General features: G+C 41.0%; 1 protein-coding gene across 2 annotated transcripts in view; it reads left to right on the forward strand.

The window, feature by feature from the left end:
- Nucleotides 1-17005, forward strand: part of CNGA3 (cyclic nucleotide gated channel subunit alpha 3) — a 38369-nt gene extending 21364 nt beyond the window's left edge. The window contains exons 4-8 of one of the 2 annotated variants that reach the window (XM_077807117.1): nt 662-715; nt 5427-5534; nt 7308-7415; nt 10072-10178; nt 15594-17005. In XM_077807117.1, the coding sequence (XP_077663243.1) occupies nt 662-715; nt 5427-5534; nt 7308-7415; nt 10072-10178; nt 15594-17005 (1789 nt within the window). The remainder of the gene's footprint in view (nt 1-661; nt 716-5426; nt 5535-7307; nt 7416-10071; nt 10179-15593) is intronic. The other variant, XM_077807118.1, reaches the window with a different exon arrangement.
- The last annotated feature ends 983 nt before the right edge of the window (nt 17006-17988 follow it).

Raw genomic sequence — 17988 nt, forward strand, 5'->3', positions numbered from 1 at the left:
TTTTGTCTGATTAGTCATGCTACTATCTTCTAGTCACTCAAGTCAACAGCCAAGAGATTTTCTGATTTCTGCATCAGGAGCCCATTAGTGTTCTGATTCAAAGCCATTAGAGTGGAGAAAACTGGTCTTGTGCCAACAATGTTATTTCTTTAGATAACCAAATTCTGAGATACCCAGTCTCCCCATCTCAGATTACACTGCTGTTACCATGTGACAGCAGCTCCGAATTGTTGTGACATTATGGAGAGTTAATTTTGCAGCAACAGTAGGCATTTCTGCTATCTGTCCAGGATTCTTGGCACTGCTTCTGTGAAGAAGACTTGAAAGGCTTGAGAAACACATATAAGAGCAGCCAAATGGGAACGCTGCTATAAATAGCGAGATTCATGCTGTCAAGCATTAATACGCATGAGAGTAGGCTAAAGTGCTTCACACATCTGACATGGTCACAAACGTGTATGTTCTGCACGTGATCAAGGGCAATTGGTGCCCTGAATAGTTATGCAAAGGGGCTTACAGCGGCGGTCAAAGTTGACCCTCTTAATCTTTTCAGAATGTGTGTAGACTGAACTGCTGTTCCTATCATGTTGGTAAACCTGTGCACAAAATGTCCAAGGCTTTCATATTGTTCCTTTACTGTGCTCTGTTTAACTTGCTACAGTCACTGGTCCCTGGCCAGATTTAATGTCAACAACAGCAACAACACCAATGAAGAGTAAGTACATCACTGCTTGCTTCATAGTACCTACTTGCTTGTGATGTATCAGCTTCTTACCCTCTTCTCTGTTCAAAACATGTTAGTGACAATTGTAGCTATAGACTCCTGCTTATCTTTTTCCAAGCACCTTCCTGATATATGGCTGTAGAGAAAGATCTAGTTTTGTATGTCATGGAAATATCCCTGTGTTTCCAGGAGAATTCTTTGTGTGCTAACTTGAAGGGCAGCTTCCCTCCTTTTCCTCCACCCAGTCTGAGCAAACAGCTACCTAGCCCCTTCCTCTTCAAATTCAGGCTGGCTGATTTTGCAGCTTTGCTAATGGGTTTGTTAACATTTAAACTTATGAATGAGAGAACTGTATATTCTTTTTTAACAGTGTTCTCTTTTTTTATTGACACACGGGGCTTTGCTTCCAAATCAAATGTTCAAATACCTTCAGGTTGTCATCTGGTTAAAAGTTGATATTGAGCAGGTTAAACGGAAGTTCTGGATGCACTCAGTGTAAATCAGGATGGGATGTCTTTCTAAAAGATATGCTTTAGCTAAACCAAAGTCGTTGGGTAGGTGCAGGAATTGCTTGGTGAAATTCTATGGCCTGTGTCATTCAGAAGGTCTTACAGAAATGATCACAACGTTTCCTTCTGGCCTTGAAATCTGTGGAAGTGATGGGGAATAATAACACTTTAGATTTCAGAGGCTAATTAATTCCTTCAAAGGAAGAGAGCTCTAGAAAATGTGTAATCTGGAATCACTCCACCCTGCTGTTGATAATGGCTCTTGCCCTCTAGCTCTGGGAATGGCACAGCATCCAGTAGCAGTTTTGTTCCTGCCATGACGCTAGTCTAGTTTTTCATTTCCTCCCTGGGTAAAAACAAAATAAAAAATCCCCAGGACCAAAGGGAATTCTTCTGATCATTTTAGACCATATTAGAAACAGAGGAAATTGCTCCTATTCCGCCAAACAATTAATTGTTGAGCAATACACTGTGACTTTAAAATGATAAATTCTCTGAAAACTTCTTTCCATTTCAAAACCCCGTACTTACACTTGGGAGAAATTCTTACTTCTTTCAGTGATTTTTTTTGTTTGTTTCTGTGTGCTCGATTTAAAAATAAGTGTCATGTGTGCTACAACAATGCCCCCAATACTAAGGATTTGGGGCTATTACTGTAGAACAGTAATCGCAGAACTAAAAGTGCAAAGCATGGTTAAGTGGTCAGGACACAGGACCGAGAGACATGAATTCTGATCCCATTTCTGTCCGTGACTCATGTTGTGGCCTTGCGCCTATCACTCAACTATTGGTGCTATAGGTTCTCCAAATGGAGACAATGCTTACTTACCTTACGGGGGTGTTGTGAGGAAGAGTTAGTTGATATGTAGAGCAGTTTAAAGGTGAAAAACGTTATGTAAGCATTCCATTTTATTGATTACTATAGTAATATGAGTATAATGGTATAGGCTGGCAAGTCTTTCCCAGACTGCAGGGACGTCTGTTCCCTCTATATTCAGGAGAAACTGGCCAAAAGACCTTTCCATTTCCTTTAGTCAAAGGGAATAGACATGAATATCCTTTCAAATGATTACCTGAATGCTGCTTCAGAGGAAATAACTGCAGGTGTTGTTAACGCTCCATGTTTGTCAAGATGGAAGGGGCAGCAGAGTGCCCACTCTTGGGGCAGTGGAGATGAGGCCTTCAAATCTGCAGGTGTCCTGCAGGGGCTGTGCTTGCTCTCAGGATAGAGGAAAGGAGTGGCCTGTCCTTTCCTTTGACTCAAGTGGCGAGCCTTTAGAGTGCGTTTGCATTGTGTTAACATTGCTGTAGCAATAGCTGCTGTGTTTTAGAGCAGGGAGATAGATAGAGCAGTGTCTGAACAAAGAGGTGAGTGAATCCAGCCCCCAGTGAATACCTGTAGTAAATGGACAGGGTCAGGGGAAATTCCATCCCCAAATACAATAAAAACAGCCATCTGCTGATGAGTGGGTTAACTACTGATTTTTGTCAAAGCACCCTCTCCGTGGTTCAAAGGTGCGGATACATTTTGGTTGCTTAGCCATGTCAAATGAATCTTCCTTGCATCATCAGGCTCATAAATGTGCAGCAGCACAGCTCTTTGAAAAAGAAACGTTCTGCCCTCATTATACAACCACCCCTGGGAGCCAAACACGTGGAGTGTCATGGACCTGTGCGTTGATATGAGTAGTGGTTATGAATGGGGTTCATGTCATACACAAAAGCATAGTAGCTTGCTGTCAGAATGGATAATGTGATACCCAAGAGTGTTTCTGAACGGCATAGAGCTTTGTGGGGATGGCAATATTTCAATTTAAAATGCAATCACACAAGATCAGGAGGCTAATGGTAAGGAAAATGAACTTGTGAATAGCACCCTCTGCTGTTGTGCTAGCCCTGCTAAGGTGGGTTGACGTGCAGCGTCTTATTTGATTGGCCTTATGTTTAGGAGCCCTTTCGATTAGTCAGACAATCAACACAAAGGCTAGTTTTGCCCTATAGTTGTGCTCCCTGGATTTTCATGGGCATCAGTGAAGTTTCACTGTGTGTGTTGACTATGCTTAAGCCTGGTTTGGTGAACATTTAAAATAACCTCTTGGAGAATGCAAACAGGGATGGTTTTAGGATTTTCAATCCCCCCAGCAGCATAAGGCAGGGGTCTTCCAAGTAACACTGCTCTGCTGCATCACAATGGGAGTGTGGTGGTAGCAGTATCAGGGCTCATGTTTATTACCATTGGGTAAGGCCTATTTCCAAGTCAATTGCACTTATCTTAAAATTAGTGAATATCTCTTCACAGTGTCGTCCTGTCCCTTAAAATACTGTAATCTCGCTAAAATTGGTATGTTCTTAGGTAACCCTACAAAGCGCAGCATAAGCTTTCTCTGCTGTGAGAGGCATGCACAAGAACATGTGGTGAATAAACGTGATGTGAGCTCATGGCATTTTTCCCTGCTGTGCCCATTGGCTAAGATCCTGCAAGTAGGATTTTTCTACATGCCTCTCTGTTAGGTGATTCTGCTCTCGTATACTCTAGCTTCACACTGGAGTGATTCAGTTCACTTGAATAAATTTACTCCTGATTCACACTGGTGTGAGAGCAGAATCAGAACTAGGGCTTGTCCACACTGGCAATTTACACCTCTGCAACTTTCTCGCTCAGGGATGTGAAAAAACACCCCCCTGAGTGCAGCAAGTTTGGCGCTGTAAAGCTCTTGGAGGTGGGGTGTGTTTTTTAGGGCACTGGGAGAGCTCTCTCCCCGTGCTCTGAGGTGACCACACAAGCCACATAAAAGCGCTGCCAGTGTAGACTAGTTCCTAGTGTGTGCAGATCAGAGTGGAACAGACAGCCACCCTGGGAGGAAAATGTTATGTCTGCCACCCAAGCCACAGCTTGTATATAGAGTTTTTGACTTGCAAGGGGCCCATTTACATTGAACTGTCAGGGATATTGATGCTTTCCTAACTGAAGCATGGGGACACTGTCTACTTCGGGGGGCGGGGAGGGGGGGAATCTTAAATACAACATTGTATGTGGAAATTTTGGGGGGCAAATTCTTTGTTGGTATAAATTGATACAGTTCCATTAACTTCAGTGGAATTTCACCATTCACACACACAGAATTTGGCCCCAAATTTAAAGATAGATCAAGTAGTGGCAAAATTTTAGCAAATAATTTCCATCCAATCTGAAAAAGGTTTCTTTGTCTCTGTGGTAAATGGAGACATACCACCACAACCTGGATTTGAACAACCCCAGACTTTGGTTGCTTCCTCTATACTGGGCTGAAGCAGAGCCCCAGATCTGAACTGTACAACAGTATGTATCTGGACCAGAACCTTGCAGCTTGGGTTTACCTCTTATGCTGTTGAATGTCAGGAAATAACAATGTGAAGAGATAGCAGTGGTAGAATGTCATTTGTTTATTTACGTTTATTGTCTGCGGAACAATTAATAAATGTGAGGTGAAAACCTGGCCCATTGAAGTAAATGACAAAATTCCTATTACTTCTAGCGGGTCAGAATTTCACCTTTCATGTTCAGATTTTGAATAACATTGCTGTGCTGAATAGACAGCACAAGCTTGTTTCCACATTTTGGTTGGCTTTGTTCAAACATTGGCTACGGCTCTCCTCTTGCACTGGTGTCAGTCAGGAGTAATTTTAATTGGAGTTACATAGGTGCAAAACAAGTGTGAGAGGAGGATCTGACCCTTTTTACTTAATCACCATCACAGCTTTAAACAGGCAGTCACTGCTGTTGGGGTTAGAGTATGTCAAAGGACCAAGCAAATCTTGAGACTGTCAAACCATTTCAAGTTCTAATGCCATGAAATAGAAGTTTTTGACTGCCTGAATTTTAAAGAGTCAAGCAAACGGGAAACATTTCACTATAAACAAAGAAAACACTGTTGTATTTACTTGCTTGATAAAGCATGGGTTAATCTCTCACAAAATCAGCCAAGATGATTTAGTACCACGCTACTGTTAATTCTGGAGCGTAGACCATATAATACACGTCCCATTTATACCAAATGGGTGGATGGCCTACTTGAGAACCCCTGCCCGCTCCTCTTCTGTAGGAGCAAAACCCAGCTCTGTAGCCTCCTTTATCCCACCTCAACTTCCATCCTCTAGCCTAGTTTAGCCTGGTAAACTGGGAACATTGCTAAATAATACGCTATGTTACACAGCAAGAATAAAGAAAAGAAAGAGGCTAAGGAGGAGAAAAAAGAAGAAAAAAAGGAGGAAAAGAAAGAGGAGAAAAAAGACGACAAAAAAGACGATAAAAAAAAAGAGGAGTAAGTATTACTAGTGAAAGTGTGGTTGTAACACACCTCCTGCACCATAGAGCCTTACATGGAGTAGTTAAGTCTTCAGAGCAAGGCTCCTGCTACAGTCAGTGTTTCCCCAGGCCGCAGGGGTGTTCTTGTGTCAAAGCTATAATAAATTTCCAAATTTGAAACTGTGCAACTGCTCAAGGAACTTGCAGCATCTTCCCACGCATACAGTCCTGTCCTTGGCACCTTCCTAATGCTTTGTTGCACTAACTTCAGACCAGGAGTAGTAGAAGCTCCCTAAAAGGGGGAAGGGGCCACCAGTACCCGAACCATGGCCCCTCCCCCACACTGCCCCTTTTTCCCAAGGCCCTGTATCCACGCCGTCTTTCTCACCAAGCTCCCGTCTTTGCGCTGTCCCTTCCCCCCAAGGCCACGCCCCCATCCTGCCTCTTCCCCCAAGACCCGCCCCCTGCTCGCTCCTCTCCACTCCATCGCTCATCCTTACATCCGGTAAAGTGATGGGGCCATGGCCCTCTGCGCTGCCCCCCCCCCCCCCCATTCTGGCACTCCTGCTTCACACTCAGCAGTAAAGGTAATTCAAATGATCTCTGATCACGTGAGAAGGCAAGAAATTGCCTTCTCTATCAGGCCGTATTAGTTAACAGCAGTCTCCTTTGTAAGTCTGTACAGGCTTGGTCATGGTTCATAATATCTATAGAGTCAAGTTGGGGCACAGAACAAAAACATTATATTTATACAACTACAGACCAATTCAACATCTTCAGTTATATTTTCCATTATTTACCCTACTGTGAGCAGGAGCAACTCTATTGACTTCAGTGTGGTTGTGATTTCTTACATCAAGCAGTGCATTTGGAACGTAGTGTTAAGTAAATAGACAATTGTTCCCTAATTAGCAATTTATAAACTCTGTTCCCATTGATCAGGGTTGGCTTTAGTTCAATGCCATGTAAAGAAGAAAAGATGGAAAGAGAATGAGTGTTCAGAATGAAAGCTGGTTTTGAGGGGTGTGGTATAATGAATACATCACAGATGTGTGTAGAGTATGCTGTAGGTACCATATTACTGTAGTATCCCTAGTGAAGAATGCCACTTCTGGATGGATTCTTTCTGATCCCAGGACATAGATTCTTCTCTCTTAACCAAAACTTTGTTCTAGAGGAAGCTCTGTCTACCTCCCACAGTGGGGTGCAGTGGGGTCTGTCCTTTCACACAAGTCTAAGGTTCTTTGAAACAAACCAGAAGAGAAAAGAATGGGATTGACTTATATGAGAAAGGGGTATTCTTTTGAGATTGCAAAGTAGGCAGTGACCTCTTTGACTCAAGGAACGGGGTTATCACAATTTTGTTGTGGCTTTTAGAAGAAATTGGTAGAAATTCATGGTTGGTGGGAAAGGTAAATAGGTTGATTTTCAGTTTTAAAAGAAGGGCGCCCATACTATGAATGTGCAGAATTGGGGTTTTTAATGATAGCAAGGGTTTCAGATATGTTATTTTGACATCTGTGTACATTTTTCTAGTTCCTTTTGATTTCCATGGAATTTGGGCATGGAGGAATAGACTGATTCAAATGAGAAAAGCTTCAGCTGCTGTACTGAGTAATATCTGGGATGTCGGCAAGGATGGCACATCCTTTGGTGCTATGCCTTTGTCATTAACTGAGCTGCAACCATTACGATCTACTAGAAGGGTGTTCAGCCTTGGAGATCAAAAACGTGACCTCCTTATGGAAATAATTTCCCCCAGTGTACCTCTGCATGTTTTACTTTTCAGGAAGAAAAAGGAGATCTTTGTGGTTGATCCTTCAAGCAACCTGTACTATAGGTGGCTGACCATAATCGCAACACCAGTATTCTATAACTGGTGTATGCTAGTGTGCAGGTATGGATTTTACATTTAATGGTTCTTTTAGGCTGCAGAAAGGGTGCCTGGCATGTCTGAAACTGGAAAAGCCCACCTGATTCTTTTATTTTAATATAGTGCCCAGACTTTTTCTTCCCCATTACTGCTGCTGCATTGCTCATTCCCTAATTAGTTTTCTTGAGGCTATGCGCTTTTTTTAAATTGTTTAGGATTATGTGTCAGACATCTGTTCCAAATCGTTTATTCTGGTTTCTGTTCTTCTAAAGTACGTGTATATAATATACATACACACCTACATATGTACATCACATATGTGGAAATGATATCTATGGGATAAAATTAAGAGTCCCATACATATATCATGTACTGTACTTTGGACTGCCTGCACTCCGCTCACTAATCTGTCCCCCCGAACAGATTAAAACAGCTGCCATTACCCTCCACCTCCCACAAATAGCCCAACAAGCCAGATAAAAGTTCTACTCCTCTCTCTCGGGGTGCAGAACAAGTGAGCACTGCATCAGTGACCAGATTATGCTAGGAGAATTTTGCCACCAATCATGGCTATGAACAGGAGCTCTATACTGGTGATGAGAGGAAATTCCAGAAAGATAGAAATTCTTGCTGTGCCTTTAGCCTAAAAGGCCCCAAATTCCCTGGGCCTTAAAATCCTGATATTCTGTATAAAAATGCTATTTTAGGTGATTTTTGAAGTGTTTTTTTCTCCCTCCACGTCTGTATATTTGGACTCATGATCCTAACGAAGCCTGTTGTTCCAGGCAGAGGGAGCTGAAAATATTAGCAATAACATTTAAGGTATTTTCTTAAAATAGTTTTTCTGTATTTAAAAAAAAAAAAGTGCCCCTCCACACACTGGATGGGGCACTATCAAGATTTTCTCAGCGTTCATTTAGAGTTACTTGCAGAACTTACTGCTAAACTCATGCTGTTAAAACCTTTATACCACATCACACCATTATGCATTTTCTTTCTTTTTCATTTTGTACAAAAAACATAGCATTCTTGTTAAAAGCTGTTTCTTTGTTATGCAGTGTAGTTGTAGCCTTGTCAGTCCCAGGATATTAAAGAGACCAGGTAAATAAAGTATTATCTTTTGGTGATATCAACTTCTGTTGGTGAGAGAAATAAGCTTTTGAGCCACACACAGCTCTTCTTCTTGTCTCTTTCACCAACAGGAGTCGGTCCAATAAAAGATATTACCTCACCCTCCTTGTGTCCCTTTTTTGAGGCAGCTTTAAAAGACTAACAATCCTGATACTATATTAGATTGCTTAATGTGGAATTTAATTCCTTCATAAGAGACCAGGCTGGGGACAGGCATGACTTGGAAAATACTGAACCATTAATGGTCTTAGCATCTGTGAGGGATGGTCTAGGTTTACTTGGTCCTGTCTTAGGCCAGGGGGCTGGACATGCCCTCTCAAAGACCCTTCCAGCCCTACATTTCTGTGATTCTATGATAGGTTGAGAAGACCCCTCCATTCTCTTTTTTTCAATTCTAAATCTCTGCTTTTGTGAAACAAAAGCTGAGAATGTGCATTTCATGCTTTATGCATTTTCATCGGAGCCCAGAGTGCCTGTCATTGAAATGTTCTCTTCCGTCCTGGGACAGAAGTTTGATGACCACTTGCTAGGTGCCATCAGGGGCAGTTATAGCAGAAGATGCAGTTTTACTCTTACAGATGAGGGGTTGGCTGGTAGTTACTGGACTTTGTTCCAGTTTTATTTTCTCATTAAAGGTAGCATTTAGAAGTGTCCAATTTTGGTTAATTCCCCTTGGATCATTCTATTTCCCAATAAAATTTCTTGGGTAACTTTGCATAGAACCCCTTTGTATAGTTCATTCATACATCTTCTATATGAGATAAGATTTGTGGCCTGATGATTTTTGTGTCTCTGCCTGAAAAGTCTTTGACTTGCAGCAAGCATTCCCAAATCTGTGCCTGCAGTGGCATCTGTGTGCCATCTAGTGGCTACAGTACAAGGTGACACTAAGCCAATGCATTTCTCTAGGCATTGTTACCATTTATGGAGAAACTTATGGTAGTCAATACAGGGATAGATAGGCTGGGGGATGGCAAGCAAGATGTGGGAGTAGGCAGAGAAGAGTCATTTAAAATTAGTATGAGGAATTTCGACATAGCTTTTCCTCTAATGGCAGGAAAATATTACTGGAGTATGTGAAATGGACAATGGGACTCAATGTGTCAGATCACTTAGCCTCTGGGAGGCATGTGAGATGGTGTGCCCTGTGTCACTCAGGAGCAAACGTTCTTCCAGTTGATCCAGGAATTAACTTGATGGGATCCGAATGAATTCTGTACAGTCCTCCTCTGCTTGCAGATCTGATGCTGTGATGTGGGATCTTGAGGATCTGTGCTGAGAGGGCTGATGCAGAGTAATGTGTGTGGGATATGTGTATATATGTGAAATTTGTCCTTGCCGTGTAAGACCTTTGGTTTCAGAAATATCCCATTATGTTAAATCACGACATTTAAGTTCACAGCAAATACTCCAGTGCAGACATGATGCCCACAGCCTGTGCAGTGCCAGCAACAGTTGCTCAAATGCTTTTAGAATATACATACAGTACTCGCTGCGCCTGCTTGTACCAGAGGAGTGAAATCTTCCATGCTTTTGTGTTTTTGTGTAGAGCCTGTTTTGATGAGCTACAAACTAAGCATATTATATTATGGCTGGTCTTGGACTATAGCTCAGATATCCTCTACATACTGGACACGCTCGTCAGATTCAGGACAGGTGAGTCCTCTTAGAATTTTACATTGTTTTCAGACCTAACATGGGTTATGCCCTACTGGATCAGTATGCCGGTGGCCCATATAGTTCAGCATCTTGTCTCCAACCGCATCCAAAACTCGATGCTTCTGAAGAAAACACAGGAAACTCTGAAGTGGGAAATTATGGAATAACCTGTGTTTAGGGAAAGCTTTTCCTAACGCTCCTCAATTAGAGATTGATTTATTCCCTTCCAAATTTAAATAAAAACAAAACAACCCTATATACTATAATAGTGGATTTTTTTTTTAATCTATATAAATGTTGAGTACTGTCTTTTAATCCTGCTAATGTCTTGGCATTAATGACAATTTGTGGCAATGAATTCTACAGGCTAATTATTCTCTGTGTAAAAAAGAGTATCCCATGAGGCGACGGAGCCAGTTTGCCTGCAAAAGTGCTGTGACAGCCTCTGCTCAGAACTTTCCTCTTGAAGTGGGTTGGAACCAGAACGGTTGTGTGCAACCAAGCAAATGACATCAGTAAAATGGTGACCACCGTTGCAGGAGGGAGGTAAAATCTGCTGTTGCCTTGGGAGACATTTTAAACAAGTCACAGCAGCAAGTAAACTCGTAGCCTCCTTATCATTTAAACTTAGCAAGTAACTTATTTAACAAATCAGTGTATCTCAGATAGATATCTGAGATATCCTTAAGACTTAGATTCATTTGGCTTCACCTTCTTTCCACAAGAGGCCAACCATACCCCAAAAGATTCCCTTTTGCAGTGATTTCTAACAATTGAGGAGAAGATGGGAGTTCATTAGTACTGCACAAGGGATACAAATGCAGTCGTAGACTTTGCATGGGACTATTCTGATTAGGATTGTAAGGCTATCAAACCACAGCTAAAATGCTGACTCAACAGTCCTGGGTTGGGATTGCAGAAATGCTATTGTGAGTCATTTAGTCACTTCAGTGCAGGCATCTGCAGTGGTTTCTGTGAAGTGGTAGAATGTGGAAGTGTTCTTTTAAGTGCTGTCATTGAAAAAGGCCATTCTAGGAGCGCAGGGCCATGGAAGGAGGAACATACTTTAGAGAGCACTGGAGTGGTTAATTGAAAGTACAGCTGACATGGAGAGGACAACAGGGTGGTCTGGAGGAATCAACGTGAGACTGGAAGCCATTCATCTCTCTGCCATATTTCAGCAGTCTGTGAGATAAGGGAAATAATGCTTAACCACTTACCCCAGATGGTGTTGGGAGTATTAGTCAGTCAACATCTGTACAGTTCTTTGATGGTACTATATAAGTGATAAATATTATTTAAAATAACTTTGACTTCCGGCAGATTGAACCTGAACTACTCAGACTTAATACGTTACTTTGTGGTGATTTATAATGGATAGACAGACTCCTCATCGCTCAACCCAAGACCCGTGTTTGAAATATAAATGGTACTAACAATAACAACCTTTTAGCTCAAATACTTCAGCGGCTGCTTTACAGATCACTGTAGTGGCAGATTCCTAACAGACAGGAATTACCCTTCTATGAAAAGGGCTGAAAAAATGCTGCTGTGTGCACCACTAATTTACTGCAAGGGGACTCAAGCAATATTTTTATTAGGTGTATAAGACTATCCTATCTGGTCAGATCACTGGCCCATGTACTCCTGTCTCCCACTGCACCCGGTATCTGATCATTCATAATGCACGTAGCCAATTGTGCAGTGTAGTAGAAGAGGAGATCCCCTGATCCTCGCACGTGATCCTCTTTGCTGTGAAGAAATGACTTGTACATTTCTAAAACCTTCCAAAAGCTGCTATACAGGAAAGGTGTTGCTGTACTATCAATAGGATTTTCCCCCTGCAGGGGCTAGTTGAGAATCATCTGGATGTGTATTCTCCTTGCATCTTCAGTAACCACTACGCAACTCAACTGTGTTTCTTAGATTCTGATTGTGTGTAGTTCCCCTTGGAACACTGTTGCAATCTAGGTCTTTCAGAATTGACAAATAGCCCTGCAGCTGTACTGCTGAGGAATCCTATTACTGTAAGAGTAGAGCTGGCTTTTCAGGTTCTCCCATTCCCCAGTACACAACTGCACTGATTTTAAAGTTGGTTGCATTTTCTCATATTTCTTAAAAATTTAAATGTTGCTGTAATCTTTGGTATAAAGAAAAGTCAGTATTTGTATATATAAATGATCTGATCAAAAGATGAACCAAGAGCAAGAAGCCAATAAAGGGGAATATTACATGGGTTGAGTCTTGTCAAATATTTATTAGTATCTGCAAAATACAGGTTTTGCATGAAGAAAATCAATAAAGTAAGATAATTACCTTAAGGCACCTTATAGCATGGCCACTGATTGTATCTAAACACTGAGGCCCAGATCACCAAAGGTATTTAGGCACCTAACTCCTATTGTTTGGGAGTTAGGCAGCTATGTACCTTTGATGATCTGGGCCTGACTTCTCGTTGGCTGGTTGGGTATTTGGAGGAAGGGGGAATATAATTGTGTTTAAACCCACAACTGAATCACATTTACGTACTACATTTATGCACATTTACGCACAATAAATATCTGCATGGGGAACAAATATTTAATAATGGGCTGTTCAATTGAGCAGAGAAAAGTATAACACAATCCAATGGCTGGATATTGGAGATAAGGTGTAAATTTTTAACCGTAAGAGTAATTAATCACTGGAACAATTTACCAAGGGTTGTGGTGGATTCGCCATCACTGTCTATTCTTAAATTAGGGTTGGATATTTTTCTAAAAGATCTGCTGTAGGAATTATTGTGAGGAAGTTCTTTGGCCTGTGCTAGACGGGAGGTCAAACTAAATGATCACAGTGGTCCCTTCTGGCCTTAGACCGTGTGAATCTATAAGTGTTTATTTTTGGTAGAAAATGCTCAGTGAATCATTGTAATAGTCTAGTTGGCACTGGTTGTTCAGAGAGTAATAATAATACGTAACTCTTATATAACACTTTTCATCAGTAGATTTCACAGAACTTTACAAAGGTCAGTATCATTTAACTCCATTTTACAGATGGGAAACTGAGACAATGAAAGGCAAAGTGACCTAACTGAGGTCACCCAGCAGGCCAGTGGCAGGTCTCCTGAGTCCCAGACCAGTGCTCTGTAAGGTCTGTAGGAAATAAATAAATCTTCCCTGACTGGATAGAGCATTAATTTTAATTAAGATTTCATTTAAAAAGTTACATAAAGCCATCTTCAAATGATGTCACTCAAATTACCAACATCAAGACTATCTCACGTATACTTTAATGGACCAAATGTCAACCCAGTAGTTTCCATGACTGGCTCTTTTTTTCACTCATAATTTTTTTGAGAGATTGTAAATGTCTCACTGAAACACAAACAAAAAAAGTCATCTCCCCAAAAAGAAAAACAGCACCCCACCTTAATCTTTGGTACAAGAAGAAAATCACGGATAATTTAAAAAAAAAAAATCTATGCTGTTATGTTAGGGTCTCACTAAATATTGGTTGCATTCTACTATATGCTGCGTATTCTAAGATTTCATTTGACAACCTTAAAGCCCTGATCCTACAGACAATTACACATGTGAGTAGTCCCACTGAAGTCAGTGGAATTAGTCACATGAATAAAGTTAAGCATGTGTTTTCAGGATCAATTTCCATCCTTTTTTATTGCAAAGATACAGCCATCACAGCATAAAGGAGACATGCTGCTGCTCTGTAACCCAGCCATGCAGAAAACTGCCCAACAATAAGAGGGTTAACCCCCTACCGTGCCTCTTCACCTCAATTATCGTGAGCTTCAAAAACTAACTGGGGCTGATTAAAACACGGTCAATGTCTTTCTCTTTTCTTCAAACAAAACTGTGAAAATTAAACGCAAAAACTACATTCAGGCCACATTCAGTTAGAGCAGTTAAAATCATAAGAAGTCAGAAAATACAAAAGTTGAGGTTACCAGAGGAATGTGAGCTTAACCATGTTACACATACATAGTAGTGTCTAGTTCCTTATTTTCCTGCTTAAATGTTTAGCTTAATATCTTATTGTTTATGTTGTATACCATAAAACAAACTGGATGCACAACATGTCTGAAGCATTACTTCAGACGGAACATAATGGTTGTGTGGCTTTTTGTGATCTTTAACTGTGCAGCCACACCTTAATATTGATGTAACTTTGTACATTTAGTATTGAAAACAAGTGGGAAGCTCCTGCTGAAGTCAATAAGGGAGGCCTTTGTGTATCCAAGGAGCAGAATTTGATCAGCTATTTCATATTATATATTTAAGTACTATAAATATATTTAAAATGTAGATTATTTTTTCATATTGTGTCACGTATTTGTCTGCATCACTAAGCCCAAGTTATTCACTTAAATCGGGAGAGGAGTATTGGTCTTGTGGTTAAGGCTAACGCTAGATTGCAACTTTCTAGAGTGCAGTTCCCAGTTGTGCCGCAGACTTGCTGTGTGACCTGGAGCAGGTCACTTAGGGTGTGTCCACACTGCTATTAAAAACCTGTGACTGGCCTATGCCAGCTGACTCAGGCTCATGGGGCTTGTCCTCATGGGGCTGTTTATTGGCAGTGTAGATGTTCAGGGTCAGGCTGGATCATGGGCTATCGGGTCCTGCGAGGGGTGAGGGTCCCAGAACTTGGGCTCCAGCCCAGTCCAAGCCCTAATGTTTACACTGCAATTAAACAGCCCCCTAGCATGAGCCCTGCAAGTCCAGCCATGGGTGTCTAATTGTCTAATTGTAGTGTAGACATACCTTTAGGCACTGATTTTGCTATCCTTACACTGAAGAGCATCTTAATCCATAGACTTCAGTGGGACTAATCATGGAATAAAGTGCTATTCAATGTGAGGAAGAGTATCAGAATCTGGCCCTTTATCGCTGTGAACATCAGGGGGTAATAATGCTCCCACTCCTGGTGTGGCTTATCTATTTGGACCCTGATCCTGCAATGAGATCTGCACAGATAGAACCAACACCCACATGGAGCTATACTGACTTCATTAGGGCTCCATGTTTCAGTGGTCCAAAGGATTGTCTCTGTGAGTTTGGGGCCTTTATACTGTAAGCTCTTTGGGGCATGTCCTGTCTCTTAGTGTATATCGAATGCTTATCACAATGGAGCCCCAGTCATGGTTGAGGACTCTGCTATTGTAATTCTTCTACTACTACTAAATATAAAGCTTATACAATATCTTGTTATGAAATATACCAGAAACCTATGGAAAGTACACTAATGTCCATATGTATTATGATAAGTTTAAAATGTAATAATGTCTTCAGTATTTGCAAGCAAATAAAAATCCTTCAGTCATATGCTGCTGGCTGTTTCTGACTAATTGTAGGTTTGTGGCCCAGCTTTGTAATGTATTCTAACAAAAAACTGTTGTTTTTTTATTCTTTTAAGGCTTTCTTGAACAAGGTTTACTAGTCCAAGATGAAAAGAAATTAAGACAACATTACACTACAACTGCACAATTCAGATTGGATATGCTCTCTCTGTTACCAACAGACCTGGCATATTTAAAACTAGGGTTTAATTACCCTGAACTACGGTTTAACCGCTTGCTGAGGTTTGCCAGGCTATTTGAGTTTTTTGACCGCACAGAAACCAGGACAAACTATCCAAATATGTTTCGGATTGGAAATCTTGTCTTGTACATTCTTATCATCATCCACTGGAATGCATGTATATATTTTGCAATTTCAAAGCTTATTGGGTTTGGAACTGACTCCTGGGTCTATCCCAATGTGACCCATCCAGAATATGGACGTCTGTCCAGAAAGTATATTTACTGTTTGTATTGGTCAACACTGACACTGACGACAATTGGAGAAACTCCACCTCCGGTGAAAGATGAAGAGTATCTCTTTGTGGTCATTGACTTCTTGGTGGGTGTGCTGATCTTTGCTACCATTGTCGGTAACGTAGGATCTATGATTTCAAACATGAATGCCTCCAGGGCAGAGTTCCAGGCCAAAGTTGATTCCATAAAACAGTATATGCATTTCCGAAAGGTGACAAAGGATTTGGAGGCCAGGGTCATTAAATGGTTTGATTACCTCTGGACCAACAAGAAAACAGTAGATGAGAAGGAAGTTCTTAAAAACCTGCCTGACAAACTTAAGGCTGAAATTGCTATCAACGTCCATCTGGACACGCTAAAGAAAGTGCGTATCTTCCAGGATTGTGAAGCTGGGCTTCTTATTGAGCTGGTGCTGAAGCTGAGACCTACAGTCTTTAGTCCTGGAGATTATATATGCAAAAAGGGGGATATTGGGAGAGAAATGTACATCATTAAGGAGGGGAAGTTGGCTGTGGTGGCAGATGATGGCATAACACAGTTTGTTGTCCTAAGCGATGGCAGCTACTTTGGTGAAATCAGCATCTTAAACATCAAAGGTAGCAAATCTGGTAACAGGAGGACAGCCAACATCAGGAGCATTGGTTATTCCGATCTATTCTGTTTGTCCAAAGATGATTTGATGGAAGCCCTCACTGAATATCCTGATGCCAAAAAGGCATTGGAAGAGAAAGGGCGGCAAATTCTGATGAAGGACAATTTAATAGATGAGGAGGCAGCAAAAGCAGGAGCTGACCCTAAAGACTTGGAAGAAAAAGTGGAAAGACTTGAAAGCGCTCTGGACAATCTACAGACTAGGTTTGCTAGGCTCATGGCAGAATACAACTCAACCCAACTGAGAGTAAAGCAGAGACTCACTAGAGTGGAAAACAAAGTGAAGAAATATGGAAGTGATTCCTTATCTGATGGAGGGGAAGAGTCTGTAAAAACTGAGGAAGTGGAGAAAAAGAATTAATAGCTCATTTATATTTCTCATTTAATCTAGAATATTTCAGCATGGAAAGCCATAAATATATATAAAAACATATTATATATGTGAAAACACTCACACACATGATTATTTTTATATGGACTCCAAGAGAATGGCTTTTAGAGTTGTTAATTAAAGGAATATTTTCTTGTAAATAGGAAATTGTTACCTTTTATCTTGTTTTTAGGAAGAGACTTTGGATTGCTATTTGGGTCTTTTTTTGTACTGATGACATGTTACTTACGAGTTGTGCTCAGATTATCTTTAATGTGGTATGTATAGATCTTGACACATTTAATTGTTGTTTATCTCTTTCCATGCTCTTGTTGAAGGAATCATGTGTAAAGTAATGGACGCTTCCAGAAAGAGGAGACAAATCTGTATTAATAATTAACTATGCTATGTCCACACCATCTACCTTGGTAGCCTAGTAACCTACTAAATACATGTAGTAAATCCAGACTACCCAAAATCTATATTCTTTCACAGCAATGTGAAGGAACCTATAGGAAAAGCCTGTCTTGGCTATATAATCTGTTACATGATATGAAATACCTAGGTACGTGAATGCCACGGATCTCGAAATGATTCCTTTCTCCTGTGCTGTGGTCATTGGAAAGTCCTTGTAGAGCACTCAGTGGTGCTTAATTTGCTCTCAGTGCAGTTCTTCTATGGTTTCTCCACTCCACAACTGTTATATTAACTGTACTGCATTAACTTGTTCCTAATCCCTTCCATGCTGGGATAATCCTTGCATGAAGGAAACCCCTAAGGGGTAGTCAGTCCTGGCAACAGGGCTCCATTAAAGCTGAGAAGAGACATAGCATCCTCCCCCGCAAAGCTTTCTGCTTTTATATAGAGGGCCTATTCTCCATCCCCTGGGATTTCATCTGGCTTTTGGGGCAGAACTGCTACCTATAATGCCTGGGGCCAACCCCTATTGAATCATTTGAGGAAAATTTTGTGAG

The sequence above is a fragment of the Eretmochelys imbricata genome, chromosome 1 (genome assembly GCF_965152235.1).
Source record: "Eretmochelys imbricata isolate rEreImb1 chromosome 1, rEreImb1.hap1, whole genome shotgun sequence".
Classification (NCBI taxonomy): domain Eukaryota; kingdom Metazoa; phylum Chordata; order Testudines; family Cheloniidae; genus Eretmochelys; species Eretmochelys imbricata.